At 44.7% G+C, this 26,936-nt stretch overlaps 1 protein-coding gene across 4 annotated transcripts; it reads right to left on the bottom strand.

Annotated features, from left to right (window-relative positions):
• Nucleotides 1-184: 184 nt before the first annotated feature.
• On the bottom strand, nucleotides 185-26,936 carry eps8l1a (EPS8 signaling adaptor L1a). Of its 4 annotated transcripts, XM_064314224.1 has the most exons (16): nucleotides 26,708-26,936; nucleotides 26,194-26,581; nucleotides 13,464-13,599; nucleotides 12,901-12,953; nucleotides 11,855-11,984; nucleotides 10,092-10,180; nucleotides 9,353-9,427; nucleotides 8,747-8,895; nucleotides 7,213-7,363; nucleotides 6,847-6,890; nucleotides 6,254-6,362; nucleotides 5,409-5,543; nucleotides 4,809-4,944; nucleotides 4,075-4,240; nucleotides 2,842-2,974; nucleotides 185-2,747 (listed from the first exon to the last, which is right to left on the bottom strand). In XM_064314224.1, the coding sequence occupies exons 2-16, from the start codon at nucleotides 26,197-26,199 to the stop codon at nucleotides 2,661-2,663; spliced, it is 1,599 nt and encodes a 532-aa protein (XP_064170294.1). In that variant the 5' UTR covers nucleotides 26,200-26,581; nucleotides 26,708-26,936; the 3' UTR covers nucleotides 185-2,660. The 4 variants fall into 4 exon arrangements, with proteins under 4 accessions (XP_064170294.1, XP_064170295.1, XP_064170296.1 ...); XM_064314225.1 differs by lacking the exons at nucleotides 26,194-26,581; nucleotides 26,708-26,936 and adding an exon at nucleotides 19,956-20,179; XM_064314226.1 differs by lacking the exons at nucleotides 26,194-26,581; nucleotides 26,708-26,936 and adding an exon at nucleotides 19,713-19,850.

Raw genomic sequence — 26,936 nt, 5'->3', positions numbered from 1 at the left:
TTTATTTGGTTCAGAGGGAAGTAAATAGCCAGAACCTGTAATCATACTCCTAATATTCTCTGTGTAGTGCATTTTCCAGCGCGCACAATGTTTTTACCTTGCTATGTTTCAATGTTTTGAAACTTTCTTCCCGCTAATGCAATGTGTGTGTTGCAAGTCAAATATTTTGGCTCAGGCAACAAGCTTTTAATGAAGTGTTTATGCGCTTTTAATATATTACATACATTGTCAGACACGAATACAGTCACATTTTTAAAAATCAACCTTAAATCCTCAAAGCATTTCAGTGCCATCCACAACTGAGCAATTATTCACAACATTAAGGTGCAGTGTATCAGCTAGGAAGACTAATATCATCTGTGATGAGTTTTCCTTGAAGTACGTAAAAAAATATGTAAAATATAACAATCTGTCCCATCTGTTGATTTGTATGGGAATACAGATACGCTGTTAGTTTGTTTGAATCAGTTCTTTCATTTTGATTTTGTCTGTGGCAATATTTCTGTTCAACTAGTGGAAATCCCCTGCTGATTATTACATACCTGTTTAAATATATACATTATTTCGGATTATCCATGGTTTCCAATGGAATATTTACATTAAAGAACACCTCCGTTAAATCTCAAAAGACATCCACCTTCTTTCCTCCCCTGCTGACCAGCGATTCCTACTGGATGTTGATTCCAGACCTTAATTCATGTTTGTTTTGAATATCGGTCCGTTGTCTTCTGTGTGATTAATTGGGATTCGCGACACATGCATAAACAAGAACAGTCCCTCTTCACTAACATAACCGGCGCCAGGGCTCCCGGTCCCGGTCTCTCTCCCCGGCTCCCCAAGGCACGGTTGCCCAGGAGATCCAAAAGCAGCGAATACGCCATTCCTAAGTGTTGGTTTGGATAGCGTGCTTGTGGGTCTTTATATATCATCAATTATCAGTCCCTTTTTAACAAAACTATTGATTTACAGGTGTTTCCAACAAGGTTAGTATCGCTAACTAAAACTAAGAAAAAACTAGGTGTGAAAAAAACACCAAAAACCGAAATAAAAATAAATATTAGAGCTTTGGAAGAAAACGAACCCAAACAAAAAAATATCAAACCCACTCTTAAAACTAATTAAACCTTAACTGAAATTGAAATAAATATTGAAAATGAAATAAAATGAAAAATAGTGAAATATTTTAATATTACTCAGATAGGTTAGTTAATGTAGTTTAAAATCAATAGCATACTTATGAATATATTTATATTGATAAATAATTTGGTTGTAATATGAAATCTGTAACATCAATTGACTTAAATTGACTTAAACATAAATATTATAGCATTCTAGAAACCTCTTCGGTGTATATGCCTTGATGCTTGTTTCTAAACAGATGCAGATTTTGATCATACGAAAGAACAATTTCAGATTAGAAGAGAAAAAACAGATATATACAGAAATGTTTGTGGAAACATTCTTACAGTTTAAGATCAAATCGGATCGTAGGAACTTCTTGTGAATGAGACCCATTATATAAACCTGCGTGCAGTGTTCCACGGTTGCTGATGGTTTTCTTCGTGTGTACGTCCTAGCCTCGTTCCCTTCCCTTACTTGCACTCTCCAAATATTGGGCCATGTAATTATTTTTTATGAAAGTCTCAATTAGCCATTCAACATAAATACTGACTTTACTGAGCCTTTTGGGGGTCTATGGGGACCGCTGGTTAACAACGGAAATACGTTGAAATCCCTGCGGGTGATGTGATGGAAACGAACAGGTGGTCCGTCAGATAAGGACTAAACGAACATTGAATGAACCGAGTTCTCCTTTGGGAACAATCCAGCGTAACCGCTGTAGAATTCTGGCGGTTTAAAACCATTGCGTTTCACGGCTGAGATACGCTTTCCCACATCAACATGTTCGTTTTTGAGGTTTTTATTGCTTTAGCATCACGGCATTTGTTCGTGAGCGGTTCAGCAAAAGGTTAAAGCAGTACACAATCAGAGCGAAAGTAACACTTATTTGAATATAATTAAAATGAACGTGTCATAAATGAGCCCATGTTATTAGTAGTATATTATATATAAACCCACAAAAGGGTTTTTATAAGGTGGGGTCTGGTACCGCTGAATGGTCGGAGGGCCAGCAGGGGATTGTGGGATCATCGCACAGTGTGCTGCCATGTTGAGAGCATGTTTAGTACAGAGCCTGCAGGAAGCATAGACCAGACGAGAGGCAGACTGAAGATTAACGGTGTCTCTGCGTCACTATAAAGTGTGGCGGTGTTAGCTTCGTCACCAGCGCGTCATTGGTCAGTATAGAGACAGTGCTGTTTAGCGTCTGAGTTAAGTGTTTCAGTTTTATCGTGTCATTATCGCTGTTGCATATCGGACAGTTCTCTCAGTCAGAGAAGTGTGTCAGTGTACGGTCTGTCAGTACAGAATGTCAGTGTCTCTATGTCAGTGCAGTGAGTAATTTGTCGAGTGTCCTCGCCGTGTAATTATAGTGATCAGTCTGTCAGTGCCTTCTCTGTGTCAGAGCAGAAGTCTGTGTCTTTCCTGTGTCAGTGCAGTAGTCGTTGTCTTTCCTGTGTCAGTGCAGTAGTCGTTGTCTTTCCTGTCAGAGTAGTAGTCCTTGTCCTCTCCTCAGCTGGTCAGGGTGCAGATGGGATGAGTCACAGCGTGCTGCTCTCCATTTTCAGGTCGACCTTCATCTTCTGCTTCTGCATCACCGACTCCAGCTCGGAGGCCCTACGGACGTCCTGTCACAGACAGAGAAGCCCTTCCATTATCACACAGGGTCATTAATAAACACGACAGAACTGAACGTGGTGAAGCGACCTACGGACTACTTACCTCTAACAGGGCCTTCTGAACCATGATCTGACTGTAGACTCTGGCGCCCTCTTCTGGCGCGACGGCGCGCAGCTCTTCTTTATTGAGGGAGAAGAGCTGCGCTCCGGTCAGCACTCCCAGACAGCCTACCGTCCTGAGGAAGAGAGAGACCGAGCGCACTGCTGTAATCAACGGGCCGGCTTTCGTGTTCTCGAGCTCTGCACCGTATGTAATGTCGCCCCCTCCTGATAGCAATGGTTTTCGCTCAAAAAGCCAGTTTCCCCATTGGGCTCCATTCATTTTTGACATCAAAATTAAAATATTTCCACTCAAATATTGACGTTAACTGTGTTGTGCATTATATTAAGAAGAAAAATCACATAATTTTTTCAAAGTTAAATATTTTTTTCCTACCACACAGATGAAGATAGTAATTTTTTATTTATTATTTATTTATTATATATTTTACTGGTTCTGATGTGCTCCCCATAGGTTTCTATGGGCGTCGCTGTCTCTACATATTATATACTCTAAGGCTGTAATGTACTGGAATACTGGAATACCAAGAGTCCCCTTTCCTGTCGATACAGTTCAATTCAGATCTATCATAAAACACAATGGTATCCGGCACAAATAATCTTATTGATGGTCCTTTTATATTAAATGATTTCAGACCAAGCCCTTCAGTGTAGCAGGGAAAAAATGCCACACCAAAAAATACACACCCATGTTGAGCAATATTTGCAAAACTTAAATGTGCTATTGAATTCGGCCCTATGTTGAGATTAGAGCCGGTACAGAGTTCAAGAGTTTAGACTATGTACACAGTATTTGCTGGTATTTCTTAGTGATGGTGGAGAGTTGAGGAGCTTAGTCTCTATGTACAATCTTTGCTGGTATTTATTAGTGCTGGTGGAGAGTTGAGGAGCTTAGTCTCTATGTACACAATCTTTGCTGGTATTTATTAGTGCTGGTGTAGAGTTAATGAGGTTAGTCTCTAGGTACAAACTTTGCTGGTATTTATTAGTGCTGGTTGAGAGTTGATGAGGTTAGTCTCTATGTACAGTCTTTGCTGGTATTTATTAGTGCTGATGTAGAGTTGATGAGCTTAGTCTCTATGTACACAATCTTTGCTGGTATTTATTAGTGCTGGTGAGCAGAGTTATCTGTGCTATTAAGTGCTTTAAACAGGCCATGTAGCGCTGAGTAATAGGGTAAACCCATTATCCGGGACCCTGTTTTGGGGATACTCACGTCTTGCTGAAGCCCTTCCCCCTCAGCCACTCCGCCACCTCGGCGGGTGGGGAGTGGTAGTCGAGGGGGGCGGAGGTGTCGCTGGTCCGGGGGATGACCAGGGTGCGAGAGGAGCCGGCCTTCCCATTGGTCAGTCTCTGCAAGAGCTCATCGTTCACCGCCATCCCTGACACCAGGAAAACACAGAGTTGGTCTGACACCTGCTTCCATTTACAGCACACTACAGATATTACATAACTGCGTCACTGAATACTCATCCCTCTTTCTTCAACACTGCGACATGTGCAGTGACTCTGACACGATAAAAACAACGAAACTCACTCAAACTGCACCCTCATTGTAAGACACTGAATATCGTTCTTTAAAACAGTAAAACACACTGTTCTTCACGCACAATCCCACACACTGTCCTTCACACATAGCCCCACACACTGTCCTTCACACACAATCACACACACACTGTTCTTCACACACAAAACCTCACACTCTCCTTTCTTCACACACAATCGCACACACTCTCTTTCCTTCACACACAATCACACACACACTGTTCTTCACACACAAAACCTCACACTCTTTTCTTCACACAAAACCTCACACTCTCTTTTCTTCACAGACAATCCCACACACTCTGTTTTTGACACACAATCCCACACACACAACCCCCCACACGCTTCTCTCCCACACACTCCTCTCTGTTCTTCCTCTCTCTCCCCTGCTCTCAGAGCTGTTACCTCTCTCCCCGTCCTCTGCGGTGGGGGTCCCTGGGGTACTGTAGGGGTGCAGCGCCGTGGGGCTGGAGCTCATGTAGGAGGGGCTAGGGGGGTTATAGGCGAAGCCCGTGTTCATCAGGGGAGACAGAGTATTCCTCTGTCAAGGACGGGAGAGAGGAGATGTGAAGCCAAAAGTGATCAGGGTTAGCAGTTCTCACATAAACTCCTGATAGTTTTGAATGGTGCAGGGCTATTTTGTGTGTGTGCTAGCCTAGCGCGCAGGGACTAGCTTGGACAGCATGTTTTCATGTGTGTGCTAGCCTAGCGGGCAGGGCTGTGCGCTAGCTTGGACAGCATGTTTTCATGTGTGTGCTAGCCTAGCGGGCAGGGCTGTGCGCTAGCTTGGACAGCATGTTTTCATGTGTGCTAGCCTGGGGCAGGGCTGTGCGCTAGCTTGGACAGCATGTTTTCATGTGTGTGCTAGCCTAGCGGGCAGGGCTGTGCGCTAGCTTGGACAGCATGTTTTCATGTGTGTGCTAACCTAGCGGGCAGGGCTGTGCGCTAGCTTGGACAGCATGTTTTCATGCGTGTGCTAGCCTAGCGGGCAGGGCTGTGCGCTACCTTAGACGGTGTGAGAGCACTGGCCTTGTGTACGTCGTTCACGGCTGAGAGAGGCTCCAGGATGTTGAAGGGCACGAAGCCGATCTGGTCATAGCGGTTACGACACTTCCACCAGCGTTTCGACGACTCAATCACCTGTGAGAGGCCGGGCAACATTACATTACATTACATTTACATTACATTACATTACAGGCATTTGGAAGACGCTCTTATCCAGAGCGACGTACAACAAAGTGTATAACCATAACCAGGAACAAGTATGACGAAACCCCTAGAGAGAAGTACCGGTCCAAGTGCAGGGAACAACCGCATAGTTCAACTTGGACCCTGAAGGTTAAACTGATTAACACTAAACAACGAGAACGGCAACAACGCAGTCTATGGAAAAAATACAAGCAGTAGTTAAGACAGTTAATGCACCTAAGTCACCTACGAAACAGCTGCCTAGTTACAACCCTAAGCTTACAGTCATTTACAGGGGGGTAGGGAGGGATGGGGAGAGGTGCAGCCTGAAGAGGTGAGTCTTCAGTCGTCGTTTGAAATGGGAATGCAACAGTATTGCTATCTATGCCAGATGTAGCAAGTACTGACACAGCCTGGGTTTAATTTAGTCAGTAAATGTGCCCTAACTGGGTGAACCACTGTTCTATCATTAACATGTACAAGGAGCTATGGATCCTGGAGAAATACAGAAATAATTTTGGACATTTCTGGATTAAAGAGATTAAACAGTTTAACGGACAGGATGCTAGAGTTTATATTACGCAGGACAGACTCAGCCACCAAAGAAGAAGAAAGTGCAGAAACAGATTAAAACGGATGGGAGTCAGCGACGGTGCGATCACCTCCAGCGTCTCTCCGTGCAGCACCGAGAGCTCGCTGCTGTTCCGAGCCACAAAGTCGTAGCTGCAGCAGTACATCCTCTCTCCTTCGGGGGGCAGACGTGAGCTGTCCCTGAGGGAGAACACAAGCCCACCAAAACGGATCAGAACCAACACCGCGACAGTCCTGTACAGTATTCACAATAACACAATAAAATCCCTGCCTTTCGCAGGTTGGTATTGTTCCTATGGAAACAGTCCCGGAGTCTTCAACGAGAGAGAGAGGGAGGCTTCATCAAGCCCAAAAATGGGAGGACCTATCATACACTCACCAACCAATCATTGTGCCTTACTGCGCAGAGGCTATTATGATGTCAGCGACTGACAGTGCGGTGAAATAACAGCTGTGCTGTCATTGCAGTGACCGCATGGTATACCACTAATAAAGAGTGAACAGATAACGTCACATCAGAACGCTCAGGGTAGTGCTCCACCATGGATCATGTACAGTGTGTGGTTGTGGGAAAAAGCCATCTCAGCCTGTATGGAGACACACTGACAGAGATGAACAGGGTAGTGCAGGAAGAAAAGGAGTAGAAGTACTACTGAACACTTACATTTCATCAGCAGAGTGGCCTGCTGGTTTGTGGTGGGCAGCCGACTGTCCAGGCGAATGGAGAGGGGGAGAGGGGGAGAGAGAGAGAGAGAGAGAGAGACAAAGAGAACATTTTGGTATTAGCAAAGGAGAGCTGAAACCTGAGCCCAGTCCCATTAATATTTGTTTTGTGATTCTTTGTTCTATTGACTGTGTGCGCATGAAATGTTACCCTTTAGAGCTGGAGCAATACATATGGACTTGACGTAACCAACGTTGTTTGTCTTTTAAGACAAAAAGCACAGCGTCACTCTTTTCTGTTAGGTCTAGTCTGCCTGTGAGGCAATTGCTTGTCTGTTTCAGGCAGGTGCACCAGCAGCTGTTTTACCTCTGCTTCTGTTTGCCGTTGCTTCAGTGCTTCCTGCTTGTGCTGTAACTCTAAGGGATCCTCCCAGAGTTGTCCTTCCGGGTCAAAGGCCTCGGGCTTCCAGCCATCCATGAAGGCAGGTGTGTAAGGGGGGACATCACCGAGCTGGGAGCTAAGAGTATGTTTACAATATGATAATACTGTTTACAGCCACACAGGCTAGCACAGAGAATCTGCACTGAACCAGAAACACGGATGAGGGAGACACAGGCTAGCACAGATAATCTACACTGAACCAGATACACTGACAAGAGAGACACAAACTAGCACAGATACACTACACTGAACCAGATACACTGACAAGAGAAACATAGACTAGCACAGATAATCTACACTGAACCAGACAGAGTGACAGTAAGAGACACAGGCTGGCACAGATAATCTATACTGAACCAGACAGAGTGACAGCAAAAGACACAGGCTACCACAGATAATCTACATTGAACCAGATACACTGACAAGAGGAACATAGACTAGCACAGATAATCTACACTGAACCAGATACACTGACAAGAGAGACATAGACTAGCACAGATAATCTACACTGAACCAGATACACTGACAAGAGAGACATAGACTAGCACAGATACACTACACTGAACCAGATACACTGACAAGAGAAACATAGACTAGCACAGATAATCTACACTGAACCAGATACACTGACAAGAGAGACATAGACTAGCACAGATAATCTACACTGAACCAGATACACTGACAAGAGAGAGACAGGCTAGCACAGATAATCTACACTGAACCAGATACACCGACGAGAGAGACACAGACTAGCACAGATAATCTACACTGAACCAGATACACCGACGAGAGACACAGACTAGCACAGATAATCTACACTGAACCAGATACACTGAAGAGAGAGACACAGACTAGCACAGATAATCTACACTGAACCAGATACACTGACAAGAGAGAGACAGGCTAGCACAGATAATCTACACTGAACCAGATACACTGATGAGAGAGACACAGGCTAGCACAGATAAACTACACTGAAACAAATACACTGACGAGAGAGACACAGACTAGCACAGATAATCTACACTGAACCAGATACACTGATGAGAGAGACACAAACTAGCACAGAAAATCACTGACAGTGTTTGCATTTCCACAGCCACGCTAATACAGGGAGGCTAATGTGAGCCAGGCGCTATGACTTTAGCATCGTGAAGGTGTTGCATGGGAGGGATTGCATTTCCATATGAAAGGCCCATTGGTGGGCGAGCAAGTGGGCCTGGAGTCTGAGGCTTTAGCTTAAGGTTTTAGGCACAAGCTTGCTGAAGAGAGAGATGGAGAGACCAGTCTGACTGGAAATGCAGCTTATGAGAGACGCAGGCCAACACAGAGAATCAGCTCTGAACTGGACGTTCTAACAGTGGGAAATAAACTGGGTTATGCATTACACAGAGTGCCCACGTTGGGCAGTCACCGAGAGATGGGGACGCTGTGACATCTCAGCGGCAGGTGTACTAACCGGGGGAGGGTCCAGTTGGGCCCCAGCGAGGTCCACAGCTGCTTCTCCTCGTCCGTCAGGCTGTCCTGCAGCAGGGCCACGGCCCCGCCCGTCAGCGCCGGACTGGCCACGCCCGCCCCCAGAGACGGCCCTCCGGTGGTCTTCACAATCTGTGACCGCAGAGCGTCGCCATGACGATTTCCACCTGACATGTGCGCACCTGACCCCACCCCCCTGCCCTCACCCTCCGACCCCTGCCCCCCGCCCCCCTGCATTCACTCTCTGCCCCCCTGCCCTCACTCCTATTAAAATCTATTGCTATGACACCCATCTGCATGAGGCTTCCTCATGCAAATCTATGAAGTTGTTTTTTTGTTTGTTCACGATGTCCCATTTGCTTACACAGCCAGAAAATGGACTGGTTAGCCTGCAAGCTTCCAATCCAAGCTGTCAGTGTCATTATTTGAGATACTATAAATGTATGTATATTAAGATCTGGCCTCAATGCACATCCACAAAGTTAATCGATGGACCACACTCTACTACTGCTAATTGCAGACAGCATTCTCTATTGACTTATGGCATGTCTGTCTTGTTATTTTCTCCACCATCTTTGTTTGGGCTCACCAGGTCCAGGGCTGTGAAGACGTGGTGCAGGAGCTCCTCAGAGTTCGGGTTTATGATGGAGGGCTTCAGCCGGTCCTGGAGAACGGTGAGACGGGATCCACAGTCAGCGCCGTGAACCAATACCGCAAGCCATGCGTTCAGAGTTCATTCACTCAACACTACATCATGCTAACATCGGCGTGGAGTTCCAGCCAATCGGGAACATCACGTCTTGTATTAAAGGGACAGTTCACCAAAAAAATGTATGCATTTATTCATGTTTTGCCTCAACACTTCCTTAGCCACTTGTTTTCTTGTTAATGAATTTATAAATAAAGTTATTAATTTAAGGTTACATCATTATGGATGTGTGTATCCAGCCCCCGAATAACTCAAACAGTGGTATAATTTTTATCTTTTTATTATTTTTGCCATTTCAGATAGAGATAAAAGCAGAACCTCAGCTGTGTCTTCTATACGAAATGATGCCCTGTGGATCTTTTTTTGAAAAAGTAATCAAGTCGGCAGAAAGACACTATAGAGCCGTCACTGTCAGATCAGATGATTTTTAGGGTGAACTGTCCCTTTAAATTAATCAGAAAATGAGCCAACACTTAAGAACATGCATTAGTACTACACTACCCATGACTCTTTGAGTGTTTGTCAGTCACCACAGTAGAGCACGGAGCAGCATCTCCACGAATGTGCTAGTAGTAGCACCCGTCATGCTAGCACCACAGGAGTGAGGCCGCAGTCTCACCAGCAGACTGAAGCTGTATTTGAACTTCTGGAAGATTTCGATGAACTCTTCTTCAGGGGGAGGGCGGGCTCTCAGTGTGAGTAGGTCATCTGCGTAGAACACAGAGAAGCAATCAGCGCTCACCTGCTGGCGGCCATGTCATCCCCCTCTCTTCCCTGCTGTCCTCCTGCCTCCTCTATCCCTCTCTTCTTCTGTGGTTTCACTCTCTAACGTGACCTTGCTTTGACCTGTCTTACTGTCTTATCTTTCTCTCCGCATGCTGGTGATGTAGGATGGAGTGTGGCACAGTGGGTAAGGAACTGCGCTTGTAACCGAAAGGTCGTAAGTTCGATTCCCGGGTAAGGACACTGCCGTTGTACCCTTGAGCAAGGTACTTAACCTGCATTGCTTCAGTATATATCCAGCTGTATAAATGGATACAATGTAAAGTGCTATGTAAAAAGTTGTGTAAGTCGCTCTGGATAAGAGCGTCTGCTAAATGCCTGTAATGTAAAAATGTAATGGTGAGTCTGGTTCTTCTTGTGCTGAATCAGGATCAGCACAGACACACACATTGAGCTCAAACTCACACACACACACACCCTGAGCTCACTCACAATCACAGACACACACACCCTGAGCTCACTCACAATCACAGACACACACACATTGAGCTCAAACTCACACACACCCTGAGCTCACTCATAATCACAGACACACACAAACTGAGCTCACTCACAATCACAGACACACACAAACTGAGCTCATACACAATCACAGACACACACAAACTGAGCTCACTCACAATCACAGACACACACACCCTGAGCTCACACACAATCACAGACACACACAAACTGAGCTCACTCACAATCACAGACACACACAAACTGAGCTCACTCACAATCACAGACACACACACCCTGAGCTCACTCACAATCACAGACACACACAAACTGAGCTCACTCACAATCACAGACACACAGAGCTCAAACTCACAGACACACATACGCTGAGCTCAAACTCTCTCTCTCTTTAAAAGCTGGTAATACTGTCCGTGAGTTTCTCAAACGCTCAAGCTCTCTCTCTTTCTCTCTCACATACGCACGCACACAGATAGCATGCCAGCTTTTGAATGGTAATTACACCCTAGATCACTTTTTTGTTTGTTGCTATAAACATGTTTGTATGCCTACTTTACATCACATTACAGGCATTTAGCAGACACTCTTATCCAGGGCTACTTACACAGCATTTACATTTATACAGCTGGATATATACTGAAGCAATTCAGGTTAAGTACCTTGCTCACAACGGCCTACCCTACCATAAAATTCAAACCTGTGACCTTTGGGTTGCAAGACTAGTTCCTTGCCCATTATACTACACTGCCACCCATACATAATTATAAAAAACTGGGATAAAATGATAGAAATTAGTGCGGTTCTCTAACGTTTCAAAAATGCTTTCCACCCTGGCCCTGCCCCAATGATGTCAGAGTACCTCTCTGGAGGTACTACTGCGTCATATAAATGTCAATCAAGATATCCAGCCAGAAAATTGTTGCCGCCCACAAATTTGCCTGTTTAGTACTTAATACAATGGAACGCTGCCGGCACATGATTGGCGAGATTGGATTCGCTCCTCCCTCCCTCCCTCCCTCCCTCCCACAGTGCCTCGCTCCTCCCTCCCTCCCTCCCGCCCTCCCTCCCTCCCACAGTGCCTCGCTCCTTTACATTACAGGCATTTTATTTAGCAGACGCTCTTATCCTTCCCGCTCTTACCCTCGTCGTCCTTCTTCCTGCGGCTCTTCTTCTTCTTCTTCCTCTGGTTCAGCATGTTGTGGGCCTCGGCTGACTTCTGCAGCTTTCCAATGAAGAGCTCGATGTCGTCGAAGCAGTGGTTCAGGATCTCCTGTGAGATCACGGGGAGAAACGGCCAGATTACGAGGAGAAACAGTCAGATTGTGAGGTGAAACAGTCAGATTATGAGGAGAAACAGTCAGATTGTGAGGAGAAACAGCCAGATTACGAGGAGAAACAGTCAGATTGTGATGAGAAACCGTCAGATCACGAAGAGAAATGGTCATATTATGATGAGAAACAGTCAGATTATGATGAGAAACAGTCAGATTATGAGGAGAAACAGTCATATTACGATGAGAAACAGTCAGATCATGGAAAGAAACAGTCAGATCATGGAAAGAAACAGTCAGGTCATTGTACCGATCATTAGAGATAGTGGCTCTGTTCGGGCGGGGAGCTAAATAAACCACACAAATGCCTGTCCCATAGACTCTATCTGCTCTACAATGTAAGCATAAATACAATGTGCTTGGGCCTTGACTGGGTAATATGTCCTGAATGGAGTTATTCATGAATTTTAAAAATTCCAATAAAATTCAATTAATTTTCTGATCTGAGTGAATTGAAATGGCCCCAACTTTGGTCCTTAACTTTGACTTTAAAATGATTGCCCTTTTTCAACATAAAGACAATTTTTAAACTTGTCAAATGAGTTCATACCCTACAAAGCCAACAAAATAAGACCCACACACACACACACACACGGGGGCAACTAGCAACTTCAAATAATTTAAACCCCAAGGTCACGAGGACTAGAACAGCTTTAGGGGAAACTGTTCTACCTCTGACGCAATTCAGTGGCCTCGAGGTTCAAACATGCGGTTCACAGTAAGCGCGATGGCCTCTTTGGGCTGATAGGTTCACCTGATGATGCCGAGGCCTGGGGCGCACAGACAGACAGACAGACAGACCTCAGACAGACAGACACAGACACACAGACACAGAGTCAGAGGCTGGTTACCCACCACTTCCCTCTCAGCCTGTAGCAGTGAGTTCTTCTGCGCTCGGGAGCCATTGGCTGCAAGGAAAAAAAGCGTGTGATTACAGTTAATGACACGCTAACCCCGATGAATAGTTCCTCTGTTCGTACATTGCAGCCACGGCCAACCTGAGCACAAAACAGGTGCATTCAATACAGTAGGTCCTCATTATAAGACCTCCCTTGATAGTAAACACAGGAAGTGACATCACATGAAAGCAATGAATTACACAGCAGCTGAGTGACCCCCCCCCCGCCCCCATGGGAACCAATGAGAGGGACGGACGGGCAGAATCCTGACCAGGCCTCACTGTTGCACTGTGGTCAGTACGATTGACAGGAGGCTGCACATTGTGGTATCAAGGCCAGACCTCTGTCCTCTGGAACTGAGGGTCGCGGGTTCGAATCCCAGGTGAGACCCTGCGGTCCTAGATGTTCTAGAATGTTCTACACGCCTGGCTGTAAGAGGTGTGGGCCCTCAGAGGATGAAGAGATCTGTTCTGAACCCTGGTGTGCTCTGCTTCCCTCCCGCCCCCCTCCCTCTGTCACCTTTAGGGCCCGGGTAAGGCGGGGGGTGTGAATTAAAGGTCTCGGGTACACTCAGGGTCCCTGGGGGGCCCATCACTCTGAAGGCTCCTGGGTTTCGGGTAGCCACAGAAGGGGGGGTCCGTGACTGCGGCTCCATCTAAGAGAGAGCGAGGGGGGGAGGGAATGAGAAAGAGAGAGTGAGGGGAGGGAGTATTTACAGAGAATGTATTTACATGCTATAAAAATAACTTCAAAAGACTGTTATACCAATTGGGACAAGCACCCAATAGAGACCTTGCATGTAGAATTTTGTATTAACATTCTGTGTGCAAAATAACTTTTTTTTTAGAACATAAAATAATGCATGTAGGGCAGAATTAGGATCATATCCAAAAAAGAGCATTCAAATTCTGGATGCGCCTCAATTTTAGCCCACATTGCCGATGAAGACAATGAAAGCCCAACAGCCCATTCATGAGAAGAGTCCCCTCAGTCAGCTGGTAATGAAGCTGACCAACCCATTAACCCAGCTAACACAAAGCACAGCTTCATACCAGCAATGTTTACCCGCAGATACAAGTAAGCCAAGTTATTCAACAGACTAAAATCGTATCTCTAGGATATCGGGATGATGTAACCAAAATGCATAACAAACTAAGTTGCTATCAGACCCTAAAAAGAGAGTACACATTAGAGTTTCTCTTCTCTGTCAGAGATGCAAAATAGAGACAGATCCTGACCAAGTGCAGGCTCACACTTGCCATTGAAGGAGACCAACACTGAAATACATGGCTACCAAAAGAAGGGTGTAATGTGGTCACTGTAAGACAGGAGAGGGGAAAACAGCACTTTCACCTACATTGTGGAAGCAGCCCTTAGAAGGTCTCAGTCAGCCAAGCACACTAACTGAATATGTCAACAACTGCTGTGCTAATGTTTAAACGCACTAACGTATAACTTCACGTTTAACTCCAGCAGAGTTTAAACGAGCCCAACGAGCTTCAAATGTACCCTGTGAGAGTGAAATGTACGCAGGGTCAATGGAATACTGAACGTTTCACCGTGTGGTGCACAGTTTTAAAAGACTACTTGAATATTTTAAATGGCTACACAGTGCAAATGTTTGTACATTCTGATACTGATAGCGCAGTCTAAGATACTGCTCTTTAAAACCATTCGGAGCACGTTTGTCAGTCCTGGCTGTTCGGCGAAGACTGACACGTGCTTTCTGAGCCAAAAAACTCATACGCCCTCGACACACACACCGCCATTCTGAACGCTAAAATCCCGTAACTGCGCGCTACGAGCTGCTTCACGAACCCTCAAATGAGCAGCTGTGCGTAGCGAAACAGAACGTGGATGATCAGTAGTGTGGCATCTCTAGGCCAGCGCTCCTGCTGTATTTCCATTGGTTCACAGAGAAACATGGTCTAAGGAGGACACTTTCATTGTTTACAGACTATGCCGTCCTCCATATTCAGGCTTTGAAGAGTCAGAGTCACCGCTATCCAGGATTCTCGCTGTCTACCACATTCAGTCACAGGGAGTGTTCATTCAACAGTCAAACAGTAGTCCCACTCATATTGACGTTTTATGGGGAAATGATGGAATCCCTTTGACTTTGTGGCATTATATTATATAAAAGGACGCTTAGCAAATGTTTAACTTGATATTACAAGGGCCTTTGTCGTAGTGGTCAAGAGTATGTTGATCTGAACACAGCACTTGATTGTTAATCGCCAGCATCGTATGCTACTTTTTAAATATGTTTTTTAAGATGGGCTGCTAGCAGGTGTTCAGAGAAGGACCCTTCTTGCCTCTAAGGGTCCCCTTCCTGGCTAAATATTAGCCGCTTTACCCTATTAGTCCATAGGGTCTGTCAGCCCTGTTATATATTGTCAGAAGACCTTCAGGGGTAAGAGGAAGTGAAAGGTTTACGTTCACATGGGTGATTGAGCAGACTGCGTTCCTGAGAGGTACGGAATGAGAGCGTGAAGGAGGGGGGGGGGGGGAGAAGGGTGGCAGGGGAAGACTCGCAGCATTTGACAGCAGAACAGAAAGAGCCCAGGGAACAGCCCCATCAGCGACACGAGCGCAAGCTGAACTATCCAGCACAATTTCCAAAAACGCACTGAGAATCCAACAAGTCTTCAGCACGTATGACTAGACTACAGAACCAGATACAAGAGCCTGATTTACTAACCTAGCCCTGACCCTAACCCTAGCGTGAGCCAATTTTTTTAGCGCACGCAAAGCTAAATACACAGCCGATGAATGGTGTAAAACAAATAGTATGAGCTTAGTAAATCAGGCTCTAAGCAAGCGATTTAACACGAGCTATGTTGACAGATGTCAAACACGAGTGTGTCTAAAGCCGCGTTTCCACCGCAGGAACTATACCCCGGAACTAGGAACCTTTTGAGGAACTCAGTGCGTTTCCACCGCAGGAACTAGGGTCTAAATTTAGTTCTGGGGGCTTTGTTTTACCCCCCAAAACGTTCCTGCTCGGGGGGTAGTACTTTCCGAAAGTACAGGAACCTTTTGGGTGGAGATGCAGCGCTGAACATTTCTGATTGGTCGAGTACTCGTAGCATTTGTGTTGTATTTATTTTCCGCCATTACCCGCCATGTTTGAAAATATGCAGCGGCAAACCAATTTATTTTCATAATAACTTCAAATCAAACTTGTATGTTATGCGGCGCAGTAGCCTACTTCTTGGTTATAACGTCTTGGAATTATAACGTGTGCTCTTCTGTTCTTTTCTTGCTTTAGTATTCGTTTTATAAAATGCTAAGCATTCGTGCTGGGACAGCATATTACGTAGGCTACCAAAACATTCAAACGGATTAATTCGGTTGCTGAATATTTTCTTCCGGATTTTCTTTGTTAGCCCGTTGTAATTGACTCAAAACGTTTGATACAGTTATGTGAGGTATGCGGTAGTTCTGCATAATTAACATTGGTGATACAGTACAAGCAAACTGGAAATCACCTTCCGCACTTTTTATCCGGGTAAAATAACAGGTTAATTCTAGTAATCTTCCCTTTAGCTTTTTCAGACTGCCGTAATTTTACTCAATTTTACTGCCATTTTTCAATTCCACGAAAAGACCAGGAAGACTATGGACTCATTTATGGTGCATGGTTCGCATCTAGAGGGCACACTTCGCTGCTCGGCTAGCAGTAACTTCAAAGGAAAGCAAACGGTGGCTGTACCACTACTAATTTACATTTTCACGCAAGTCCGAGTTTTCGTTCTATTCTTGTCATTTTGCGATTAGCCTATATGGAATTGACGACGAGAAAGTAATAAAACAGCAAATTGTTTACAACGTGTGCATGTTTTCTGCTGTTAATGAATGTGTTTGAGAGGATATATGAAAATCAATAAATACAAAAGTAACCATATATAGTCATTGTTGGTAACCCGTTGTATATAAGTGGAATAAACCCCTCCGGGCTGTCCCGGTTATTAGAAAATAATGTAGGCTACTTCGGTGGTAGTATGGGGTTACAGAAGAAATCATATGACAGATGGACCGAAGACAACGTCAATGGGCTAATTTGCCTAATCTTCGCGGTACTTTAGACCCCGGTGGAAACGCAGACAACCATTGGTTGAAGGAACCTTTTAGTTCCTGGTAAAGTAGTTCCTGGGACTGAAAGTTCCGGGTAATTTTGGTGGAAACGCGGCTTAAGTTCAGCACAGTCTGACTCCACCTAAGCAGGGCACCATTCCCAGCAGGCAGCATCAACGCTCCCTGTTTCTCGTTTCAGACACCTTTCTCATGCTCAGTCGCTGCTCACGTTTCTATCGCTAACTCTGTTAGCCTCCCTTGTCTTTCGATACACCGGCGCAAGGCACCACGTACTCTTCATTACCACGAGCCGACTCCGTCCAGAGCTAAACGGCGCTCACCGCGTATTTTATCTTCCTCAGTGGTGGAACGAACTCCCCGCGAACCGCTCAGTCACTGCCTATTTTCCAGCCGTGGTCTGAAGACGCGTCTCTTCAGACCGTACCTTTACTAACGCTAACCCTTCTCCTCCGCAGGGTTACCAATCTCTGATGACTGTTTTATATGGCTTGTATCCTTGTATCTCGATCTTCTTGCACTTTCATGTTACACTTGTATCTTAATCTAGCGCTTATGTTGCACTTGTATCTTCATCTTGATGTTGTAGGTCTTTATCTTATCTCTTGTAATCATGCCTCACTTCTTGTTTGACATAACAGAACTTTGCTGACTTTGTCTGTGCTTACTGCATGAACTAGACTTGTTCATGGCTATGGATGACTGATACTTAATGAGATTTGTACCTTATCTGACCTGTGTTCTGTAGTAGTGCCAATGACCTTCAGTATGCACTTATTCAATGTCCATTTGGATGGAAGTGTCTGTATAAATGTTATGTATCTCTCCAAATGGAAGTCGTACAGAAGCGTTTATATTCAATTCCCTTAGGAGCGCAGGGTTAACCCGCTGCAGGCTGTACACAGTCCATCTTTATGACTGCAGTTTATCTTTCCATCACCTCTCCCTTTCTTTAGCTCAGAGTTATCAGCAAGATCCACCATGAGTGACCTCAGCAGACACTCAGACCCAAAACCCAGAACAACCCCAATAGGCCTACCAGATTGGTAGAGATGCACAACAGCAGGGTCTGGGTCATTTCCATTACTTTACATTACGGGCGTTTACCAGATGTTCGGATTCAGAGAAACTCAACACCGCTCACATTCTTCCTCACACAATCCGACCATTCCATACAATCCACACAATCCATTTATACATTACATTTATTCGGCAGACGAATTCGCCAAAGCGAGGTACAATCAGCGCATACCGAAAGGTCATTGGAACAACTACAAAACACTGGTGTGGTAAGGTACAACACTCATTATGTAACGGTTATCCATAGCCATGAACACAGTAAGTCCGGTTCACACAGTGAGCGTGGACTAGGCCAGAAAGTCCTAAATGTATCTAATTTGTACTATTAGATACACTGTAAATGATTTCTGTGAAATTTACAGTAAATATATTTTTGCTGTAAATCCTCATACAGTAATATGCCTATTTTACTACCAATTTTTTAGAGCCACTAAAAGCTGTTAACGATTGTGTCCTTACTTGCATTTGCAATTGCATTTCATTATCATTTTCAATTCAAATTCAAATGTAAATATCCAGTTTCCTTTTTTCCATTATCGTATTCATCTGACAATTTGAAAGTTCAAATGCAAAGTCCATTTTACTTCTCATTTACCATATATCACACACAACTCTATCATAAATAAAATGGAAATGGAAATCATCAAATCTATACATCTGAAATAACATTTTCTTCTTTTGACTACATGATTGACATCAAAAAGAAAATGACAGTTCAGTTGGTTATCTCACTTTCCTTGTTTGAAGGCCAACCTGCTAGTCATGGAAAAAAGGCTGACGCTGTAGTTCTGCTGTTTGTGATTTCACTTCTGTGTTGTTACACATCTACCATGGCAAAATTCAAATAATAATGCAAATCCTCCTTTAAGTTGAACTGTCAGTCAAAAGGACAGGGGCATCGCAACGCAAGTGTGATTCAAACCCTACCCAGAAGTACCCCTTACAAACCAACGACAGGTGGATTGTTTTTGTTTTCATGGTGTATAACTAAGCAGGGGTTTAGCTGTGGTGCAGTGGATAGCACTGTCACCTCCCAGGTTCGAATCAGGGAAAGAATCCAAAACCCAGCCACCCCTACCCCGTAACCCTGACCAGCAATAATTGTTGGGTATACTTAGGCCTAAGTGCAAAATATCATTTAAAACAACTGTGTTGCTACCAGCAAGTTTCTGTAAAATGAACACAATAAAAATTTACAGTAAGTTGCTGGCAGCAATTAGCTTGTTATTTGCTTTAATGCATTTCGCAGTAAGCTTGCTGCAAATACAATTACAGTACCCATCTAAGTACAACAAGTATCGAGCTGTAACTTTTACAGTATTCCTATTATTCACTGAAGGGACTGCGGTTGAGTGTCTCACTGAAGGGGGTGCCAGCAGTGAGGGGACACAAACGTATCACAAGCCCGGTGCCCAAACCATTATACCACACTCGCGCCACCACTATCAAACTACCGTCAGTTCCAATGCTACACTGTCACCTCTGCCATCGATTCCAGTTTAGTTACTTCTGTTCAGGAAATGAACGGCAATCCGTTTCGTGGTTTGTGTCCGGAATGTTTTATTAGGATTTTTTTTCAGTTTGGGGAATTACTTTTTTTGAAGTACAGCTCCGGTGTCCCCGGTTTTTGGCGATAAAACTCCTGCGATCTGTAGATCAGGAAGGTCCTCCCTGGAACTGTGTGACATTGACCGACAGCCCTGCCCCGTATAAACCCGCGTACACTCACACACACAGTCGCACACTCACACACACACTCACGCCATGCACACACACACAGAGCGCAGCACAGTATAAATGGTTGTTATTGAGTAAAAAACGTTTAGTTTAGCTTACCTGGTATCTTTGTTCCTGTGCCTGTACAGGGAGCTGTTCACTGAGGCTAATGTCACACGCTGTGATCCTCTCCTGTTTACAGTGGCCTGTTTCTCTGTCACACCTTCTTGAGTTATGCGGGAACTAGTAAAACAAGTCTTTCCTCTCTCTCTCTCTCTCTCTCATTCACTCTCTGCCCCTCACTCTCTCTCTCTCTCTCTCTCTCTCTTTCCCCCCCTCTCTCTCATTCACTCTCTGTCCCTCACTCTCTCTCTCCCTCTCGCTCTCTCTGCCATGCCTTTGTCAACACTGAATTATTGCTCAAAGATGGAAATGTTGATATGATATCATGTGCACCGAATTCCGCTGGTCAGAATTGTGAGATCCAGGGCTCATGTTTGATGCTGTGGGAATGTTCTGAATGGACTCCTACGTAGCAACAGGTGCAAGATTTTTATCACCTCAAGGCTTTTGTCTAGTGCACCTTTCTGCAAAACATAGTAGGTACCAATTATGAGTGACAAATTAGATCAGTGCATTTTTCTCAAGGTTTTCAAGTTTGATATGGACTATATGCAGGTTTGACTTTCCCACAATTTCAAATTTTCTGTTAAGTCTTGCAAAAAAAATTTTTTTAAATAATATTTTATAAAAAAGAAAAAGCATTTTTTTTGGCAGTTTCATGACGCACTGCGGCATGAATCATGTGTTTGTTTGATTGTGCAATCCCTGTCAACTTATGAGAGCCTTGCAAATGAAAATGTAATATCTCAACTGATTTTTTACGAATAATACATTTAAAATGAATAGATTTCAGTCATCTTTTTTAAAAATCTTTTCTCGACTTTATTATGTTTATATTGGCAGTTTCATGAATGTGCTTGCATCTCCTCAATCTTTACTCATATGCTATTAACTTGTGTACTTGACATGTAATGTTAACAAAAATCCCAACACATTTCTGGATCCAGTGCATTGCTCTACTTCAGAGACGATGCTGATAACCCACCAAGACCAGTGACCGCCATTTTACCTCTCGTTTACTGCTTTACTCAGTAGGAATGGACCGAAAAGGCTTGAGTTTTATTTATGTGGGATGCTTCTGAATTTCAGTTTTTATGTTCCTCGATAAAGGGGGAAACAGCACAGCAGCACCAGGGAATCACAGAGGCTGCTTCACCACATCACGGGGCCACCCGTCTCTCTGACACGACGCCTGTTCGTGTCAAACAGGAAGTTCACGCTCGGCACTTCCACCCTCATTTATGAATACGAGCCCTGTACTGAAATGACAAAGTGGCTGTGTGTCCACTTTTCATCATCGTACTCACGGGAAAACGTAACGTCTGAAATATGCACCCCCCCCCCGCCCCCCCACCTGTCTCTCCGTCTTGCTCATGCTCAGATGAATGTGTACTAACCAGCATGACCAGGTTTGTGTGTGGAATGTGACTCCTTATGTCCTTTCTGTGGCCTACATGCTTCCTCGCCCTTCCCTTCTCACTCCCCCCCCCCACACCACCCCACCACACCCCCCCCACCCCCTCAAATTCTTTCTAAAGGAGGTACACACCGGGAGAGAGACCAGTCATCCCTGCACTACATGCACATGACTCAGGTGTTAGTCAATCATACGTGCTTTCCAGGCCTGTTTAAAAAGAGGTGGGTGAACTCTGGGAAACTGGATGACCTGAGACGTCTAAAGAACAATAATGATATAATAATAACAACAACAATAATAATGATCATTTTACATCACATCTTTCATACATGGCAGCAAAAATACTAACCGTAACTCAATAGAGCCGTATGATGTGTACTAAACTCACTCTAAGCTCAGGGAGAACACCTGAGTCTTCCATCGGTGTCCCGTAGGAAACAGGAAGGGAGGTTACACTGTGAGTCCTGCCACCACGGCCAAGCCACTGATCCGCGCACATGCCACTTACCGCCCATACATTAGGCACAGGAGACTGCGGCATCATTCCAGCACATTCCTCAGAGAAACACTGTGTCTCCACGGGTTCAAAGAGAGCAACATGATGCATACTGGAAATGTGGCTTTCCATGTAAGAGAGAAACAGAAACTACACACACACACGCACACACACACACACATAAGCATGCATGCACGCACACACACACACATGCACACGCACACTCATATATGCACACACACGCACACACACACATGTACACACACACACACAGAAGCATGCATGCACACACACGCACATACACACACAGACACGCACACACACACACGCACACACACGTACACACATAACATGCACATAGACACCTCTGGCAACAGACAGCATAAAAATAGCTTCAGCGTCCGTCACCCGCATGTGCTGCATGCAGCTGTGAAAACACCAGTTCCTCCTGAGATACAGAGAGAATGACAGGAGTGCTGACTATGCCACGGTGCAGGAATTAGCACAAGAGTTCAGGGCGTGTCTTTGTGTGACAAAGGCCACAGCAAAAAGAGAGGCCCACTCAGTACGAGCTCAAAGTCCGCACTGTCAGCCACGGATGGAAATCTCCGTGGAGAGACATTCTACTCATTCTACCGCATCTCTACTTCCCAGAGATAAACGCTCTCTGACCGCAGCGGCTCTTTGTTATTCGGTCACAAGAAGGGATTTGGGTCCGATCCCCCTAAAGACACAGGGGTTTGTGTTCCTATCCCATTTTCAGGGTTCAGTTCCCTTAAAATGAGACAAAAGGTTGTTCATCTTCAAAAAACAGGAAATATCAATAAAAAGCTAAATGTCTCCCCTATTAGGGCAATAATCAGTGAGTTCAAAACAACTGGATCTGCCTGTAAGAGGACACAAGCAAATTTTCCCCCTCACACAGTGAGGAGAAAGGTTCAAGAGCCAAAAAATTCTCCAAAGATCAGTTGGAGTTGGAAAGCTGCATAGGTTAGTTGCATCTTTCGGTCATCAAATCTCCAAAACTACAATTAGGCGCCACATCAATGCCGACAGGCTATTCGGAAGGTTTGCCAGAGGAAGGCCTCATGTTATCAAAGGTCTGTGGAACTTTGAATGGAACAGGGTTCTATGGACAATGAGACAAAAAGAGAGCTTTTGGCCACAAACACCACAAGTGGTGTAGTGTAAATAAAGAGATGGTCATGCAGAAAAGATCCTAATCCCCACTGTGAAGTATGGTGATGGATGTATGACTGTAGGACTGTTATGCTACCCAAGGCCCTGGAAACCTTGTTTGGATGCATGGCATCGACGGTCGTGGTTGGGTCTTCCAGCAGGACAATAGTCTCAACGCTCAGGGCAAGGACCCAACTGAAGAGGGCGACTCAGGAGGTGTGATGCTACGTTTGACACCCGAAGCTTCGAAGCGAGCATTGAGAACGCGAGGGCATTTTCCTGAAACGTTGATGAGTGACTGCCAGATGACAACGTAATTGATGGCGTTCGAAGCCTTGTTTCACCTCCACTATGCGATTGGTTTGGGAATGGCTTTGATTCCGACGGGAAGCTTTGGTTGAAGGAAGTGGGTAAATGCTACACAATGTCTGGGTTTGTAGTGGAGCAAGCCAGCAAGAGAATCAAAGCTTTCCCCCATATGGGAACACTTTGTTTCAATCCCAATAAGGCATCTCCATAATATTTATTTGCCAGGTTTTATTAGTGACACTAATGAAAACATATCATACGGGATATATTTGGTTTAATTCAGAGCTCAGTTTTAGGGGGATTGAAAAAAGACGAAAAGTATCTCCTTTGTTAAACTGCCAGCCTCCCCCTTCTACCCCTTTGAATTAAAGACTCTATCTTTCATCATCTCCAGATAGTTGACCCAACCAAACCCCAGCACCCACCTAGCACAATGTTTGGGAGGGATACTGTGCCAAAAATTTTATTTCTAAGGTCTCACACACACAGCATCTGCTGTTCCTGAATAAAAATTGTTAAGTAGTTCACTGCCCAACATCTCCTCTGCCCAGCCACTAAAGCATTTTTACTGTTAAAAGCCCATTCACTACATGGTTAAATGCGCTGTCACTGTTCAGTTGAAGCTCACAATGTTCTTCATACCTTCATTTGAGTGTTACAGTAGAACAAGTTACACAAGCAGACCACAAACTGAATCATTTGACAATTGGGGCGATATAGCTCAGGAGGTAAGGGCGGTTGTCTGGAAGTTGGAGGGTTGCCGGTTCAATCCCCCGCCCTGGGCATGTTGAAGCGTCCCTGAGCAAGACACCTAATCCCTAACTGCTCCCAACGAGTTGATTGGTACCTTGCATGGGCAGCCTTTCACCATTGGTGTGTGTGTGAATGGGTGAATGAGAGGCATCAATTGTAAAGTGCTATATAAATGCAGTCCATTTACAATTATGCATTACTCAAGTGCAAAACAATAAGAGGCCACAATACGATTCCGTATTACTGATCTGAAATTTAATGCAAATATAATTCAACAAAACCACGTACGAGTCAGGCTTCGAACCTACGCGCCATACAACACAACGTCCATAAGCAGACACTGCAGACTAAAGAACAAGGCAACCTTTTTTAACCACTTTTTATAAGTGACTGCAGAACAGGAATGAGGAATTATGGATATTTCTACGTCAAAATGAAGCCCTTTATTTCAGGATGGTTGTGTGTTTATATGAGGTATGAACACTGAGAGTAATTTACTTATTTGTTACATCAGAGGTTTAATCCACAGGTCATTACAGGCCAAAATATTACATATATTGCAGCGTAGTCGTCATCCATGATACACTTGCCTGTTCTAAATGCTTATGACCCACGGGTGTCCCTTGTGAACACCTGAAGCCTCGAGAAGCAAACCGAGTTTTAACATAATTGGCTGGAAAGCTTCAACAAAGCCGTATGCCCCCATCACTAAAAGTGAAACAAGTTGGCTACTTTTTCCTGAGAAAAGAGAGAACAAAACAACACACAGAATGATACGTGCGGTAAGTCCACAGGTGCCCCAGAACAAGCAACAAGACCATAACCAAGCAAGCAAAAAAAAAATGTAAGAAAAAATAAAATTAAAACAGGGAACATAAATACACAGAGGAACGGGTGAACAGAATGAACTGATAAGCACCCACGTGCAGACTGAACAGAAACCAATAACACAATCAAGATAACTAATCACGGGAATACAAAATTGGGCACTGATGAACTCTAGTGGCTCTTAGTGGAACTGCGACAGACAATTACATTACATTACATGCATTTAGCAGACACTCCTATCCAGAGCGACTTACATGACTTTTACGTAGTATTTACATACCATCCATTTATACAGCTGGATATATACTGAAGCAGTGCAGGTTAAGTACCTAGCTCAAGGGTACAATGGCAGTGTCCTACCCAGGAATCAAACCTGTGACCATTTGGTTACAATACCTGCTCCTTACCCTTTACACTACACTGCCACCCTACCCAATCCACCAATGATCCAAAACATTCCCCCAAAACCATAAAAGTGGTTAACTGGCCACAGAATCAAGCTTTAGCAATGACTGTTCCAGTCCCCTGACCTAAATACAATTGAAAACCTGTGAGATAAGCTGGAGAGACTAGTCCATAAGACTGTGACAGGTCTGTAGCAATTCTGCATGGTCTCTGACCTCATACTTTCTCATGTCATTAAGCAACGTCGGAGAAGACTCAGCACCGATATCTTACCAAACGGAGTTTTGTTTTTACAAAGTACCAAATGCATTAGTGCCAAAACGTGTGACGCACATATTAACAGAAGAAAAATTACGATATCACAACAAGATTATAAATTTTGAAGTTGCTTGATACACTGGTTGGGGGCAGGCAGGGTGTGTCATTAACCAACAACAGTGTCCGTAATGTTTTCATTCTAGAAAGGCTGCGTTTTTTAAACTATATTTACTACCGCTACGCTGATGGCTAGTGGCTTCAGAATTATCTCAGACGTAACCTAATTTGATAAAGATTACAAAACCATATATAGCAAAACAATTTCCTGTAAATAAAGGACACAGCTGACAATTGTATTTCTAAAATAGCAGTTTTGTTATATAGGCTCAGGTAAAATGTATCAAGGCATATTAGAGAAACACTGAGAAAAGCGCTAAATTGTACACGACTGCGGAGGGGTGGTGTGGTTAGGGCGCCATCTGAAGGCAGAGATGGAGTGGTTTAGCTGACCTGCAACCGCAGCTGTAGACAATCGTAGTAATTTGTAACTCTTTATCTGTTCTGCCTGCAGTAAGCACCACTTGCCTCACCTCCATAAGGGGACAGACCGCAACGCCAGCACTCCTCCCCAGGCGCCTGAGGCGGCCCCTGGGCGTCCGGCACCGCAACCGCAACCTCTGAATCCGGGCACTGTGGGCGAACGTGGAAGCGGTTGTGGGGAGACCGGGTATTAGGGAGAGGAGCAGAGGACGTTTCCCCCACTACCACCGAAGGCCCCACTGGTGGTCTTCTCCTTGGCGCTGGAACTGGATAAGAAGACTGGGGTTCCCTTGGTGCGGGGCCAGGTGCTGGCAAGCGAGGTTGGAGGGCACTGAGGTGATCCTCCACCAGCACAATGGCAGTCGGCAGTGGCTGTTGGCAGGCTTAGCACGAACTTCTCGAGCGTCACCTGCTAAACAACCCCCGCCGCCGACTGCACTGCGAGCCACAAAACACAAAATGGAGAAGTAGTTAAAGATATACAAAGTACAATGTTTTAAACAAATCATTTCCTGAGTCATTCAGCACATTCCCCCCTCCCTTCTCTTGGGAGTGTGCTTTTACCTAGCATATGCACCGTCGTTCTCCTCTTGTCAATTGCACTGAGAACGCGCAGCTTCGGTGGTGTGCTGGGACCCCACGCACAAAATCGGTTATATTTCACACAGTTGTCGTGTAGCTATTCATTTCAGTTTGTCCAAAGACTCCGTTTCAGTGAAAACCTTAAAATATGTCAGTGGCGTTCTCAGCGGAGTTCTAAGCCTATCGTTTGAATAACTACAGTGCTCACACT

This window comes from Anguilla rostrata, chromosome 17 (assembly GCF_018555375.3).
Source record: "Anguilla rostrata isolate EN2019 chromosome 17, ASM1855537v3, whole genome shotgun sequence".
NCBI lineage: Eukaryota > Metazoa > Chordata > Actinopteri > Anguilliformes > Anguillidae > Anguilla > Anguilla rostrata.
The sequence above is the reverse complement of the archived record's forward strand: the minus strand, read 5'-3'. Positions and strand labels throughout refer to the sequence as shown.

What these genes read in the sequence shown, in the direction of transcription:
- eps8l1a (XM_064314222.1), bottom strand. An exon ending in CAGGAAGAAGGACGACGAGG is followed by an intron (nt 10,181 to 11,854) that starts GTAAGAGCGGGA and finishes TGTTCTACGCAG; the next exon opens with ATGACCTACTCACACTGAGA. An exon ending in TCTTCACAGCCCTGGACCTG is followed by an intron (nt 8,896 to 9,352) that starts GTGAGCCCAAAC and finishes CTGCGGTCACAG; the next exon opens with ATTGTGAAGACCACCGGAGG.